The sequence below is a fragment of the Excalfactoria chinensis genome, chromosome 2 (genome assembly GCF_039878825.1).
Source record: "Excalfactoria chinensis isolate bCotChi1 chromosome 2, bCotChi1.hap2, whole genome shotgun sequence".
Taxonomy (NCBI): Eukaryota; Metazoa; Chordata; class Aves; order Galliformes; family Phasianidae; genus Excalfactoria; species Excalfactoria chinensis.
The window spans coordinates 99,471,256-99,487,211 of NC_092826.1; the positions used below are offsets into that span (position 1 = coordinate 99,471,256).

A 15,956-nucleotide genomic window follows, 5' to 3' on the forward strand; every position below is an offset into this window, starting at 1 on the left:
TCATGTTGGCTATGTTTGATTTTTGTACTTTATTTGTACTCAGAGTTTTTATCCAAGATGAAAAATTCCATACGCTTCAGTGTCTCTGCAATCAAGAAGAAAAACAAACATCCACGCTCATCTTTCACAGGGCTGAGCCTGAAGAGTTGTGTTTTCCAGTTTCTTAATGACAAGATGACATCCTATGAATTCCAGTGGTCTCTTTGGAAAAACTGCTGAATTGGGCAGTTGTGAAAGGGAATGTTTTACATCAAAGAGGATGTTTCGTGTCAGCTTTCAGAGCGTGGTACATTGGTAAAGTAGCCATTGTAGATAATCAGATTTCAGTAGATTTGCAGCTCTGCCAGGTGGCGTGGAAGCAGAAGTCTGCATCTATTTTGAGTTGATTTTTTTCTTTCCTTTTGCTAACTGGCTGTCCTTTCTCTAGACAGTATCATATCAAGGCGTCACTAAAAATCTTTACAAACCAATGAGTTACTTGTAGTTTAAATTGAGAAAATGTTTCTGGACTGATGAGGAGGGATGTTATTTCCTTAAAGTGTCTCATGTTGACTGCCAGAAATCATCTGTGACGAGCTCCTTCCCACACATGGTTTGACATTAAAGTTCCTCTTCAGAGGGTCCATAATTCTCTGAGGTCAATCAAGACAGAATGTGCTAAATCAGTTAATGAGAAGTGAATTAAATCCCTTGTAAAAAAAAGAGTAGCTGCTAAGTCTCTCAAGAAATTCATCACCAGAATCATCACTGGGCCTGGCAAACATATCTCTGCTAAACACTCGCATCCTTGCTGTGCCATTTATTCTTGTTCAGTTGTTAGATGTTGCCTCTATCCTGAATTCCAGTCATGTATATTGACTGTGGTGGGGATTGTCACTCCAGGACATAGTCTATGCCAAATTAGTGCTGACATGAGGTTCTACCATGTACTCGCATATTTCCATGTATCTGTGCTATAATTTCTTGCTGCATAGCCTAATCCATCCTTGCTTACTAAAGCTCAGTTATTCATGTTTGCAGTTCTGTTAGGTATTTGACCTCATTGTCAATATGTGGGTGCAATTTGCATCATATCTTCTTCATAAAATGGCATCCAGATGATCACCCACCAAGACTTCTGCTCACAGCTGGCATTAGGACATCAGAGCTCTCTGAGGTAAACTGAGTGAGCACCACAATATCTGGGAATGGATTCTGGGTTTCCAGGTTGAACATGTAATCTTGCACAGGTGGGGAGGTTTGCCACCTCCTGGCACACAGGCTGCAAACAAAAACCTGATGCGTGTCCCCAGATGTGGCTCAGTCTGATGAGCTGCTAGGCCAGTATTACTTCTGTGCTTGTACCAGAACAAGCAGATTTGATGAAGCACTGAGAAGGAATTGTCATAGCAACTGAGTCTGCAGAAGGGTGAGGATCTGTAAGACGCAACTGTGAACATTTCCATACTTTTTACACGAGAAGATCACAGCCATATGAATGTAGGAACTGGTGCATATCTGAGAGATGTCGGCTGCCCCTTAGTCCTTGTCTCCTCTGTCACGCATTGCACTCTGCAGCAAAGACACTACCTTGCAACATCTCATAAGAGAGATTGAAAAGAGATTGGACACACAATGTCCATCCAGAGATATCTTTAACTTCCCCTTTTCTTTCCATTTACACATCAGCCTCATCTCTTTATCAGAATCTCATTATTCTCTGCGATCACATCTGTTGCCAGATTTTACAATAAGGCTCCCTTCAGCTTGCTTTCTTTCCTGGAAGATAATAACGTGCTTTTAAAATGTATTTGACATAATGTAAATGTATTTAGTCAGTGTGTTATTTTTCTGCTTCCTTTGGCCAAATAACTGACAAGCGAAGCTTTGTAGATAAGAATATTCTCTGACATGTATTTGTCCCACACAGCCTTGGGACCAATACTTCCCTCAGAGCAGATACACAGTTCCCATTTGTACGGATGAAAGTAACTGCATAAATAAAGTACATGAAATGCAGGGGTCTGTAGCCTTCCTATGAGGCAATAAAATATTTTTTATTCCTTTCATCCACATCAATCTCCATTCATCCTACTGGCTCGCAGGAAGCGCATTAGCTGCTAACTACTCCTCACTTCCTCAGATGCCAAACCTCCAGAAGACTGTGCATAAACTGAGCTTTGTGTAGCCTCAAGAGCTTGTTTTTTCTGTCCGTGTGTGTGTGCATAACTCCCACTAACTTCTGAAGGTGTTAGACAGTGTATGTATGTGTACGGTACGGAGAATAGACTTCAAAGCTCTGACTTCAGTAGTGTGTCCTTTAAATTAGTGGCAGATGTTTTTCAGAATACCCAGTTGAGATGTGGTTAGCCATCAATTTCTAAGACCCTGATTGAAAAGAGCTTTCACAGAGCGTGGATATTTATCACACGATATTCATTGCATTATAAGGTAAATAACGGTCAACGTAAACACATTATATTTCTACATAAGTGTTTATTTACATGAAGCATGTAGCTGGTGGGGACTCCAGAACTCAGTGGGGATCTTGCAGGATGCCCATGGTGCTGGTGAGGCTTGCTCCCTGGCAAGACAGTCTGAGCTTTTGCAGAAATTGGATTGAATAAACCATATTTTCTTTTCAGTCAAAACTATTGCTCGTTGAAAACTGTGGATATGAAATCGTATCAATGGAAATGTTGTTCATTTGTTGTTGTTAGGATGACAACTATGCAGTGTAGATGCTGTCCCAAAAGCAGGCTCCAGTAAAGTAGCAGAGGTGTTCTCTGAAAACATTTCCCTTTTTAAGGAGCATAATCTGAAGGAGGTCATGTTTTCACCTTTCAAACAAAAGTCTTTTCATGGAACATAATCTTTTCATAGCCAACTAAATAGTTAGCTTTTTGTGTCCAAGCAAACAGGGTACGGGATAGATCAATACTAGGACATTGACCTAACCCTAGGTTTCCCGTATCCTGTATAATTATCAGAACCCCTGAGCTGTTGCCTACGAGTCTTTATTTTTGCTGCTCTGTATCAGAACAAAAGCAGATTTTTGAATCTTCAGTTATTTTGGCAAATGGAGTAGTTGGGTTTTTTTTTTCTTCTACTGTCAATAAGTGTTCTAGAACCACTGGAAAAAGTCCCAGATTTGAAAAAAATAATATTATAAAAATGTATTTTTACCAACACTGCAGACTTTGTCTATTGGGTTTCTTTGTAAGACCAGGTTTTTGCAAAATGAAAACCATTTTTATATTGTTTGCCGTAATTTTTACTTCCTGTTTTTTTGGTGCTGTTGACAGAAACATTATTAAATAACATCAGATTTTATATGTAACAAATTCAGCTCACTGAGGGCAAAGCTAAGTTATCACTGGGTTTTGTTAAGTTGAAGAGCACAAATGACCATTTATAGAAGTTAGGAATCTCTTGCAGGGAAACTGAGTACCTGAGAACAAACCTTTGCTTTGGAGCATGTCTAGATTTGTCCTTCTGGGCATTTCCTTTCCATGCCACTGACTCAGATATTTCTTCATCTAATGGATATTAAAGTGCCAGTCTTGAACAATTATAGAAGCTATTCTGCAGTGAAGAAAATTTACCGAGTCCAAGCATTTGCTTTCCAGTCCCAGCCTACCCAAGCCTCTGCAGAAGTAGATAGTGGAACCTGACTGTCTGTGCTGACTGAGGAAGCAAAGCTCCTCTAGATGTGTCATTGTTGCACATCAGTAACTGTACACATCAGTAACATCTGTTACAGTTATTGCATCACAGTCATAGCCCAGTATATATGGTCCCAATTGCAATTTCAGTTTACAGCTGAAAACAGTTATGAAGGAGTGTAAGAGTGTGCACCAGATGAGATGCATTGGTTTCTGTAGGTTTGTCCTCAGGTTGCTATTTTAGCCATGTTCTTAGCACTGTATTTAAAGACCATTGAGAGATCTATTCAACCTTGTTTCTTTCCTCCTTTCAGACAAGCCGTGTGGAGACCCTCCATCCTTCCCTCACACCATCTTGCATGGCCACACCGGCTTTGAAATGGGAGATGAGCTGCTGTATGTTTGTGCCCAGGGGTACATCATGGGCAACAAGGAGACCGCGTTCACACTGCTCTGCGACAGCTGTGGGGAGTGGTATGGGCAGGTGCAAGCCTGTGTCAAAGGTAAGCCTGGCACAGGGAGCCATTTTTACCCTTGCTCTATCTGCTGAACCCATTTCAGGGATTCACTAAGTCTTATCTTGGGGCCTTCCACCATCTTCTTTATATTTCCCACAATAGCCTTTTTCTTTACTATTGAACGTTGCTTTTAGTTACTGGAAACAAGCCTTTGGGAAGAATCTTCCTCCACGTACTGGAATTCTGTATGATTTTGATCTTCTTTATGATCTTGTGTGCATTCATTCTGATCCTGGATGGAGTCTGTAATTTTTCAATGTACTTGCTTTGTTTACTCAAGGAAAGGGATTACTGCTAATGTTACATCAAATATCAGAGGTATTTCTTTCGGTGTAGTTTGAGAGGAGTTGTGCCCAGTCAGTGTCAGTGAGCCAAAGACATTGTTTACCAGATGGAGTGCACAATGCAGGTTTTGTGTGTCTTTTGCTATGTTTATTTTCACACGAAGCCACAGAGTTGCTACAGACCAGGCTATTGAAATCAAAACTCAGTGTTTGTTCTTGCTTTTGGGAACACAAAGCAAGCACAGGGAAAAGCTGCTATCTTTTTGTAGGAAGACACTAAGCATGGCCTGCGCACAAAGAACATCTTTCCTTACCATAGACATGCTGAGGCAGTCTGTGGCTTTATCAGTGGGTCACCAGCCTTATATCTTCTTACGATGACATGCTAAGGACCCAAAGAAAAGATCTTCCTTCCAGAAGTGAGAAAATGCCTAATAGAGATGGAGATCAATATTTCAAGAGCACTTCAGACCCATACTCAATATTTCCCCACATATTACTTGCAGCTCATGCCACAAGATGGCTGGCAGTATCCAAGCCCCCATCTCAGGCTGTTTGGGCTTCTTAACCATGGTGAAGGTGCAGGAGTGTCTGCAGCTCCAGCTGCAGTGGGGTGTGCTGACAGGGAAACTTACTCCATCTGCATAAACATCTGTTAGCATTTTCAAAGTTGCTGATAGTACATGGGTTGGGTTTTATAACATTTTAGTTTTGTGCCTTCTCATTGCTAGGTTGAATTGACCTGTCTGTCCTTCAGGTGTTCTTGGCTTTCATTTGGGAAGCAAATGGGTAGTACTGTGGTTGTCCATCTTTTAAGCCCCTCACTTTGCCTGCTGGCTAATAGGAAGCCATTCTGGCTGAACTTAGCTTTAACTCACCCTTCCCTAGTAGCTGTTCCAGCACTCTTGTACTTCCAGACTTACATATATGATAAACAACATTTTATTTGGGTAAGTTAGGAAAATTAAAGATGTATTAAGAGAAATGGCTACACCACAGAAGAACACTGTGACGGAGTGGCAGTAACCCACAGGAATACAATTTGTGTTAGATTTAGGCAGCAAGATGGAAAGGTTAAAAAAAGAAAAGTTTCATATTTTAATTTGCCTTCTTAAAAAGCACACAATTTTTATGACATGCTGTGCTTTCTGGATATTTCTCTGCAAGCAGATTGGTGGCTACCCAGATATTTACTCCCTTAAAAGCAATGAAAATGGATTATATTATCAACTAGCTTGACTCAAGGAATAGGGCTTTTATAAAAACAAATCAGAAATGAAAACCACAATGGAAAGAGAGTCTAGGAAATTATAATTGGCCTTTTGCAAATGTTCAGAAACATCTATCTTTATACGTAAGTCAATCTGAAAGTAATGTCTCCTATTTATATCCACGGAAACTGCAACAGATACAAAGAGCACAATAACACCACCTGATAGAGCAAGTTCTCAACTATGAAACACTATTTTTCAATGTAGTCACCACCATGAGGTATGCATTTTCATCAGCAATGAACAAGAGCCTGTATGCCGCACTCATGAAAATCTGCGCCAGTGGAGGTGACCCGCTATTTCACAGCTGCTGTGATGGTGATGATGACACTGCTAGGAAATTGTTGCCTGTGTAGTCCACCTTTCATCGGCCCAAATAGGTGGAAGTCAGGAGGCATCAAATCCAGACTACACAGTGGGCACGGTAGGACAGTCCAGCCAGGATTGGCAGTGTGCTTCACCAACTTCAAACTGACATGGGGCCTGGCATTATTGTGTTGCAAGAGGAAGGTTTTTTCCCTCTTTGTCTCAATTCTGAAAGTTCAGGCCTTCAGTTTAGTCAGCCTCATGATGCAGTGTTCAGACCAGATGGTTTGTCTGGGTTCCAGGAAATCCAGAAGGATCACCCCTTTTTCTATCCCAAAAGACAGTGCACATCACTTTATTCACTGAGGGATGTGTCTTGAACTTTTTCTTTGATGGGGAATTCACTTGGAATTCCATGGACTATCGTTTTTACTCTGGATTGTGTAGTGACACCATATCTCATCACCACTAATGATGTGATCCAGAGAACTGTCACTTTCGGCATCATTTTGGTTCAGCAGGTCTCAACAAAGTGTTCTCTCTACTCCTGTGTGAGCATTTGTAAACTGGTAAACTTTGTGATATTCTGACGTTGTAACCGTAGTTTGCAAGAGATTGAAGCTGATATTCAGTTCTGTAAACAGCTTTCTGGTCATAATCCAGTGTTTTATGTGGATGAGCTGATCAAGACGCTCTTCACTTTGTGGTGTGACAGCTATGCACGGCCATCCAGAATGCAGCTTGTCTTTCCTGCCACCCTTGAAAAGCAAAACCCACTGCCTCACTGTGCTCACATCCACTGTTTGGTCTCTGTAAACGTTAAGTTCTCTCTGAGTAGCAGTGAGTTGTGTTTGTGCACCAAGGAACAAGATATTCAGAGCCATCCAACTAGTGCAGAGGTACCAAAAACATTTCTGACATCTTTCTGGACAACTTCAGCTTCCGGAACTGCTACTGCTAACAGCAATTCATATGATTAAGTGAAATACTGCAGGGGATGGTGGGGAACATGGAGGTAGAGAAGGGAAGAAGGGAATTTACATCTGATAACCCAGAGGAGCTGATTTTCCCACAATCATCTGCAATAAATTGACACTTCTTTTTCCTTCACTATGAAAATGCCAGTTTCATCAGACGTAGAAATAAAACTGTTTTACACCAGAGTAAGGATGGGAAAGAATCGAGCCATTTAAGTTGTGTGTGTTTCACTGTTTTCCCTGGATAAATAGTCTATTTCCCCTGTTTTGCCTCAGCCTTTCACACAGCCGCAGGGGCGAGAAAAATATTTTTAAAAGAAATAGGAAAGTGTGGCCGTAAAATCACAAACATCAACACTGGAACTTGGGGGCAGATGTTACACTGAGGATTATGATTTCTAAAATGATTTAAATGTAGATTTCATGCTGAGGGGATGCCTTTGATTCATGTTTTTAAAACACTTTAAGGACCTGGGGTAGAAAATACGCGTTCTGTGAATCATTATTAATTACATATTCAACCCTCCCAATCACAATTCTTGAAGAAAGGAAGCTTCACAACAAGACTGAAGTGTGTTTTATTGATGCTAGAGTTCATTATTTAAAATGAAAAAGTAAGAATTCAGTCAAAAAGAACAAAAAGATTGGAATTTAATTAAATGAGGCCTGATTTACAGTTGACAGATATTTTGGGGTCATAGCAGAGAGGAGAATAATTATTGTGTAAGTACTCCAGGAGACAGCAGACACAGCAATTTCTAAGTGCTTGGAGGCAAGCAAATAACTTCTCTATCATGAAGGCTAATAACTGACTTAAGGGAGAATTTATGTCCCTGTTGGCAGACAGCACTGTTTCTGTTCTCACGGGCTTACAACGGAGGAAAGATGATCGCAAAGGAACTTCAATGAACATCTAAGTGCTATGCTTAGAGGCTGGTAAGATGATACGGTTCCCTGATGCCGAGTGTTCTCTGGGTGAGCAGCTGGAAGAGGGAGGTAGCCGTGATGCTTTGAGCAGATGCAATCACGGGGAAAATGGCCATCAGAGCATTAAAAGAAGTCAGTCCTACTCCCGAATTTGGTGATGATGTGACAATGGGCAAGTCACCTTGCTGTTCTCTGCTGTTTTATCCAGCACGTTTGTGAAACACTGATAATAATTGTCTGGCTTCATAAAGCACCTTGAGATTTGCAAGTGTTATAGCTGTGTAATGTGTCCCTTGCTGGTAACTCCCACATCATCATGCACAGCTTTCCAGGATGAATGCCTGTCTAAACAGTGGTCATTGTATTTTTCTAATGTTGGTGTAAAAGCATTGGGCATGCTCTATGTTCCCAGTTGCACACCCAGAGCAGATTCAGATCTAAGAATCTATCACCTTACCAACAGCTAAACGCAGCATGTAAAGCTGCTCATGGAAGCATCCTTATGATCAGCTCTCTTCTCTGCTTTCAAACAGTTAGAATAGAAATGCTCCATTCTGGCACCCGCTACGTAAATGTACGACAATCCAGTTAGCAAATCCGTCAATCAAAAGGAAAAATAAATGTATTATGCATTAATACCTACTTATTCCAAAATACTTTGGCAATGTTTGGCTATGGGTGTCATTTAGAAGTCACATTAAGTGGATTCTGCGTACAATAAGGTATGGTTGAAACTGAGGACAGAATGTATTGCAAATGGCTTCAATGCTCACTCACACGAGGGTACAATTTTTAATCAAGAATTTCTTTTTTTAAATGAAAAAAAAAAAAAAAAGTGGTTCTGCATAGCGGTGTTTCCTGCAATTTCTCATCATGAAAAGATGCTGTGTTCTAGCTGCAAACACAGGGGTATTCAACCCAACAAAGCAACCTTAAGCAGGGGATGGAGAAATACAAGTTTTTGCAGTTTATTATTTTTTCTTTTTCTGTGGAGAAAACAGGTTTGTTTCACAAGATATAACCTGAAGATTGGCATTGTGGTAAAGTCTGAAAGCAGACACTATGTGCCATGATCTGGCTGCACTGAGGGCACCAAAACCAAACTGACTCTTCACTGAATTATAGAATGTCTTGGTTTGAAAAGGACCTCAAGGATCATGCAGTTCCAACTTCTGTGCTGTGGGCAGGGCTGCGACCCTCCATCTCAGGCTGCCCAGGGCCCTATCCAACCTGGCCTTGAGCACCTCCAGGGATGGGGCAACACAGCTTCTCTGGGCAGCTGTTGCAAGCCCAGTTCCCTCAGCTTGTCTTTGTAAGAGAGGTGCTCCAGCCCTCTGATCATCTTTCTGATCCTCCTCTGGACCCACTTAAGCAGCTCCATGTCCTTCCATTTAAAACTGGATAGAAGAGCACAATTCATTTTTTGTCCTTTTCCCTTGACAGCTTTTTTGTTTGTTTGTTTGTGCTTTTTTCTTTCTTTCTTTCTTTTTTTCACCTATAAGCTTGAGACAGTAGAGGTCCTATCTTCCGCATATCTGAGAAGCCTCTCCAGTGTCAGTCCTTGGGTGCTCTCCTTGCACACCCAATGCTGGTCTAGTTTTTCCACACAGAGGACATGCTCCTGATTTCAGCATAGCAAGGGTTCGGATGATATTGAACACTGCTGGAAGCTTCATCTACAGCCCCTAGACTTTTTATTTTTTGCCTGCTCTCATTACTTCAAACAATGTCTTCTGAATTTTCAAGAGAATTATTGATTCATGTCCATGTGGTGCATGAGCATGACCAGCTGCCATCATTGAAGTCTTTTTTTTTTTTCATTAGGAAGGGTAAAACAACTTGTCCATGGATTTTCATCTTCTTTCTGAATGCTTTATTTATTTATGTATTTTAAGTGGAAAGGGACAGCTGTGACAGGCAAGTAAAATAAGTAAAAAATACACCCAAGGCCTGTCAAAACGATTGTTATGACAACCTTGGGTTCTCTTTTCAGGTCTGTCACTCCACGCTTGTATTAGATTAACGCAAAGTATCGATCTGACAAGAAACAATTCTGCCAAACTAAATTAGTTTAAAAAATGTGATGAGTTTTGTATTTATGCTAGCAGGTTTTCTGCCAGACTGAAAATCATCCTCCCTCTTAGAACTGCTACAAGGGAAAAAGGCAACATCAATTCTGTATCTAGTGTGCTCTGGCTCACTTGACAGAAGAGTGTCCGTGTACCTGAGCCTGATCCAAGTCAAATGGATAATTCTTCAAGGTGCCGTAGCTCACAAAGCTGAAAGATCTCAGGCAAATCCATGTAAAAGCTCTTTCCCTTCCCGCTCCTAAAGACAGAAGCCAGCGTGTTAATATTTGCTGTAACTACTCTGAGATTCCTAGAATAAAGATGTATTTATAAAGTAGAAATGTTTATGGTGATGGTCTACATAGAATCAAGTTTCAATTTCCTGTGCTCCAAAAATACTTCCTTGAAATATGCAGTGCACTTCATGGTTGTCCAAAATAGCAACGCTGAAAATAGAGCTCGGATGCCAATATGCTATCTAGAAGAAAAATTAAACTGATCTTAGAGTGTGGAAAATGAGAGTCTTTGTTTTTGCCCGTCTCTGTGTTTGGTCGCTGTTTTCACATTAGGATTGAAGCTGAAAGAGATGAAAGCTTTTTGAGACTAGATGCTTCCCAGAAAGGACGAGGCTAAATTAAAAGGATTTTACCTTTTAATTGAGCTTCACATCTTTGGTAGTATGCCATTTCAGCATCTGTTACTGGAAAATGTTCATTTCAGCCTCAGTAATCCCTCAGACAGCGAAGCAAAAACTCACTGATCCTTCAGTCTGCCAGAGGATGATGGTAGGGGCAGGATCTAATGATGACCATATATAGACAGATTTCTGTTTCCAGCTAATTAATTTCAGTGTTGGCTCCTCTTAAAACCAGATCTGCCCAGCCAGGAAGGGGCAAACACTTTTAAATCAGTTGCTAGCTGTCTTTAAAATGCATGTAAATAAAGGTTACAACTATTTGGATAGGAGGTGGAGCTGAATCTACTGTAGCTGGTGCTCTTCAGTTCTGAGGCTGAAATTCAGAGAACCAGAAAGCTCTAGAAAGTGCTGAGGAGGTGAGCAAAGAGAAGTGTAAAAGTCGTGCAATCTGTTCCTGGAAAATCACGCTCACAGCTGACTTAAAAGATTGTCATGGTAACACAAGCTCACTAAATGCTAAGTCCAAGCTCTGCTTGAAGGTCTGAGGCTCAGGAGAAAGAATAGACTATTATTGCTGTGTAAGTCGATTCAGTATCGCATAAATCAAAGCTTCAGAGCAAGGGGTCTGTATTTCCTTTGATGGTTAGAGTGCTCAATAGTTGCTTTCATTCTGACATCCCATAAGCTAACATTAGTTATGTTGATAGTCTTTGCTGTAAACTATACAAATAGAGGAGACTGCATATGAAAATACATTATAGCAGCTTTGCAGCTTGGGCCACAATCTGATTGTCAAAAAGAACAAGACTCCCTTATGCAGTGACAAGCAGTGCATAATGAACTCCGATCTCAGGCTCTCTTTAGACTATAATGGGCTTTTTCTTTCCTCAGCTGAGAATTAAGAAAGCACCAATTCATTTCTATACATACGAGATGAGGCCAAAAGACAGCAGGTTTGGGGACGTGATTGATGGTTCAACAAACTCATAATATGTTCTGATAGATGCAGGACTTGTGTTTCCCTAGGCACACATGCTCTTTCCTGATGTGTCTCCACAGGACTTTCTTCTAGAGGACTGAGTACACTGCAGGAGAGAGGCACTAGAGGGCCAGAACTTAGTATATGTAACAGTGTATTACTACAGTCGTTAATCATTGACCAATAGTCCACACTGGTCAGTAAGATGAATGCTAGCTGCCTGTGCATTTTGCTGACCAAAGAATAGTTCCGGAAGAAACAACATGAGCAAGTGAATATAATATTTGTTCACGGATGTATGTGCATGCACTAGAATACCGTAACATAAAAAATCAATGTTCGTCCTTCACTGCAGTATTCTAATCTGAAAAATAAAAGAGTGGTAAAAAATGGTAAGAGGTAAAGAAAATGTACAGTTGAAGACAGATCGGTGTGATGAGCAGTAGACTTGGTAAATGGCGAGTTCTCACATTATGGTGTTACAGTATATTATATATACATATATATATATATATATATGTTCATGTATATCCAATAGGCAGCTGTAGGCTGTCCTGAGGAACACTGGAGTTTAGCAAAACAGTCATAACAGACACCGTGTTCTAGCAGGGATCTGAATGCTAAGAGGATAAAATGGTGTGGGGCACTGTTTCCATGCAAAGAGAGCAGCAGGTAGGAAAAATTCTTGGGAGTGAGACAAAGGAACAAAGTGAGACTAGCATTTGATGGCTATTATAAACATTACACGGCAATGGCTCACACAGAGCTTCATGAAAATGTTGCTAGCATGCTTTGGTATTCAGAAGTACCCTCCAGTCATTAACTGAAGTCTGAAATAGTATTGGAAGGAGGGTTGGTGTGAATTCAAAAAGTGAGATTCCTACCAGGAAACTTTCCACTCTGAGAGCAGGATTCCCAGTCTGTTGTCTTTCTTACACATGGGAAGTTTTCTCCTGCTTTGGAGAGGATCTAGAGGGCTATTCAAGCAGACAAGGAGACCAGGACCAGGAAGAAGAGAGACCCATTGTTGGCCCCATTGTGTTTTGTTGCAGGCTGAATCAGGCATCTTTGTGTGCAATCCACTTCTCCTTCATGGTAACTTTCACATAGGTATTAACTCTCTGCAGGCTATGTCACACGTTTTATTTTCTTCAGCATAACCACTTCACTTTATGGTAGTCCCAGATGCTATTCCAAGAAAAATACCTTTTGCTAATACTCATTCTGTTCTGGCACCTGGCTTAAGCTGTTCTGGCAAAAACTAAGCTGGTGTGAGCTGTATCACCGCTAAGTGGTTTTGGTCAGACTGGTTTGACAATATTTCTAATCTTTCTTAAGAGTAGACCAAATATGGCTGTGCCAGAAGTCTGGGAAGGAGTCTCCAAGGAGAATGTGACTCATTCGGAAATTGAGGTGGGCCCCAGACGAAAAAGTGATTCAAAGTTGGTTGAGTGTAAAAAGGCAAAAAAGATAAGGCTTTATGAATGCACTGATTTGTAATACAGCTTCTCCTATTAATTTCTTGTTTCCCACGTCATGCCAGGTTTATTGCTTCACTGTCTTCACAAAAGACTAAACACTCTCTTAAAAAGAAAAATTCTCACCCTGAATCAGTTTGTTTTATTTTCCATATCCCAAGGCACTATTTTCTTGGACTTTTAATGCCAGCATAAATCTCCACAATTACATCAGCTTTCTATGGAGTAAAACTTGTGTGAGCTGAAAATCAACCACCCTGTCTAGCTTGGAAAATTTTTCATTGGGCTAAGGCTTTAGAAGAGTATAAATTACAATACATTATTTCATTCAAATTCAAACACGGTTCCATGCCCTGAGTTAAGGCTATTTTGCTGTGAGCGGTAGGTCTGACGAGGTCTGGGGAATATTTCTAAGTCAAACTCCAACTTTGTGATGAATCTACCCCTCTGTTGAGCTCTGTTAGTTAGCAATGGTAATGGGAGGACAGTTGGACTGGATGATCTTGTAGGTCCTTTCCAATCTTGTGATTCTATGATTATCTTGACTATCAGGTTGATGGTGGAGCACCCCTTTTCAAATAAGCAACAGCACTGAATGAAAAATACTGTCTGAAAATCATGCCTCGCCGCATCTTTCTTCTTGGCTACTGTAACAAATAAGTCCAGTGCTTTTCTGGAGAAAGTAAATGTTGGCATCTTATTTTATTTTTTACTTTTCTAGATGAAACTGAGGCACATATTGACTATGAAGATAATTTTCCTGATGACAGATCAATACCTATTGCTGAGAATGAACATGCCAATGGCAAAGAGGAAATCGAGTCGGAACAAGAGCAGCTTTCCTTCAGTAAAAAGCCAGAGGAAGGAAGAACTGGAAGTACCAGAGGGGTTACGCAGGACATAGATACTTCTGAAAATGGAAGCAGGGCACCAACTGAGTCCCCCGTTTCACTCCTAAGCCAAAAAAACTTGTTTTGGTTTCCTTCAGAGGCTTTCAGTGATCCTGAATCAGAGAAAGAGACAGATGATTCTGCTAAAGCACAGTTTTCTGAGGGTGATAACCACATTGGAGCCAAGACAGTCTATGACCAACCTGGTGCCAAAATGTTTTATGACAGTGAGGATTTCCCCATTGGACCCATTCTCACAGCTAATGATACAAAGGAAGAGATAGATACAGTTCCTATTACTGATGAGTCATGGTTAGATGGCTACCCAGTAACACAAGAAGTGGTAGAGGATGATGAAGAGGAGGGGGATAAAGTTGATGGGTCGATGGGAACAGAGGAAGACATTATCCTCACAACCGACCAACCAAATCACGTTGAAGTCAGAAAACTGGGCACTGGTAGCCCTGCTCCAGAGGAAGGTTTAACACAGATTGTGGCAGCAACAACCAGTATAGATGATGAGAGGGTCAAAGAGACACCAGCACCACTTACACCAGTGAGTGGTCTGGAGGACGCAAGCATGAGCAGAGGTTATGATGATGCTGCATGGGACCACCCAACTACAGCTCTGGAAACTGTGACTCAGGAGCCCATTACAACACTGCTGTTGGACGTAACCAGCTTAAGAACTTCTGTGTCTGAAACCTCTGTGGTGGCCAGAACCTTCGATCACACTACTGAGGAAGAAGCAAAAGGAACAACAGCCAACCCAGCACAAGTAGCAACCACTGCACCTGCTCCAGATATCCTTACTGACACATCATCCCCAGAATTTGACGAGCAAGAAAATCTCACCCAGGGCCTTGGAGAAAAGCCAGTCCCCACTTCTGAACCTTGTGAAGGAGAGGATTGTCCCAAGTCAAGTAAAGGTGCTGTCATAGCGGTAATCGTGATTCTCCTGTGCTTGTTACTGGCTGCAGCTGTACTGGCTGTGTGGTTTTTCAAGAAACGGCAGCAGAAAAACTCTGTCTATAAACTAAATGGAAGGTGTCAGCCCCGGCATCACTGTTACCACCACTACCACCACCAACACATTGAAATGCAGAAAGTCTAACCAAGGGCCTTCTGGGAGAAAAGCTAGATATCAGAAGAACGCATTGAGGCTAGAAGGATCACATGACTCATGGATACTAAAATGCAGCAGTGCAGAAAGCAGAAGAAGACACAATGCTAAAAGAAGACAGACGAGATTTCATCAGTTTGAAATTGCAGTTTAGCATATCTGATCTTTCAGAATTAAAGAATCTGTATTGTTCTACCAAAAGGTCTTTTGGAGACATCAGCAGGACACAGTGTGCTTGCTAGGACATCTACAGTTTGTTCTGCTTTTACATTTTGCTCCTATTAATAATAAATTAATTGATTAATTTCTGTGCTACCTGATTATAATCTAATGGCAGGGCTGGTCGGGCCTTCTTGGACTACTCTCAGTAGAACAGGGAAGGAAGGAGGGGATGAGGGGAAAAGGATGTTTTTGGTGTAACCACACATTTGGAGTTTGTTCTTTTGTGTTTAGAGCCTGACCAAGCCAGTCAGGATAAACCATCATAACAAATTATTGCCTGACGTGTCTTAAAAAGAAAAAAAACTATTTGCTACCATACTTTAATGGATAGTATTGCAATGATTACTAAGGTACTTTTCTTCAGTGTTATGAATTTAACAAGCCAAAAACCGGTAAGGTATTTGTTATGGAAGGTGCTCTTTTAGCCTTAGTGAAGAAGTGCCGTTCTTATACTAATCTTTTTATAGAAATGATGATGCCTCCCTGGAATTCAGAGAATACCGTATGGGCCATTCTTCCCTTAATATCAGCAGAAGAGGACTCAGAGCACAGATTTCAGACATTACGATGAATCGCTTCATATTACAGAGCAGACGGCGATGAAGCACTTTGCAGGGGAACCCAGCCTGAA

The 15,956-nt window shown here is 41.1% G+C and overlaps 1 protein-coding gene across 1 annotated transcript in view; it reads left to right on the forward strand.

Moving 5' to 3' along the window:
* SUSD5 (sushi domain containing 5) overlaps window positions 1–15,453 on the forward strand; it is a 39,983-nt gene extending 24,530 nt beyond the window's left edge. The window contains exons 4-5 of the mRNA XM_072328443.1: window positions 3,959–4,147; window positions 13,812–15,453. Of these exons, the coding sequence (XP_072184544.1) occupies window positions 3,959–4,147; window positions 13,812–15,094 (1,472 nt within the window). The 3' untranslated portion in view covers window positions 15,095–15,453. The remainder of the gene's footprint in view (window positions 1–3,958; window positions 4,148–13,811) is intronic.
* Window positions 15,454–15,956: the final 503 nt, after the last annotated feature.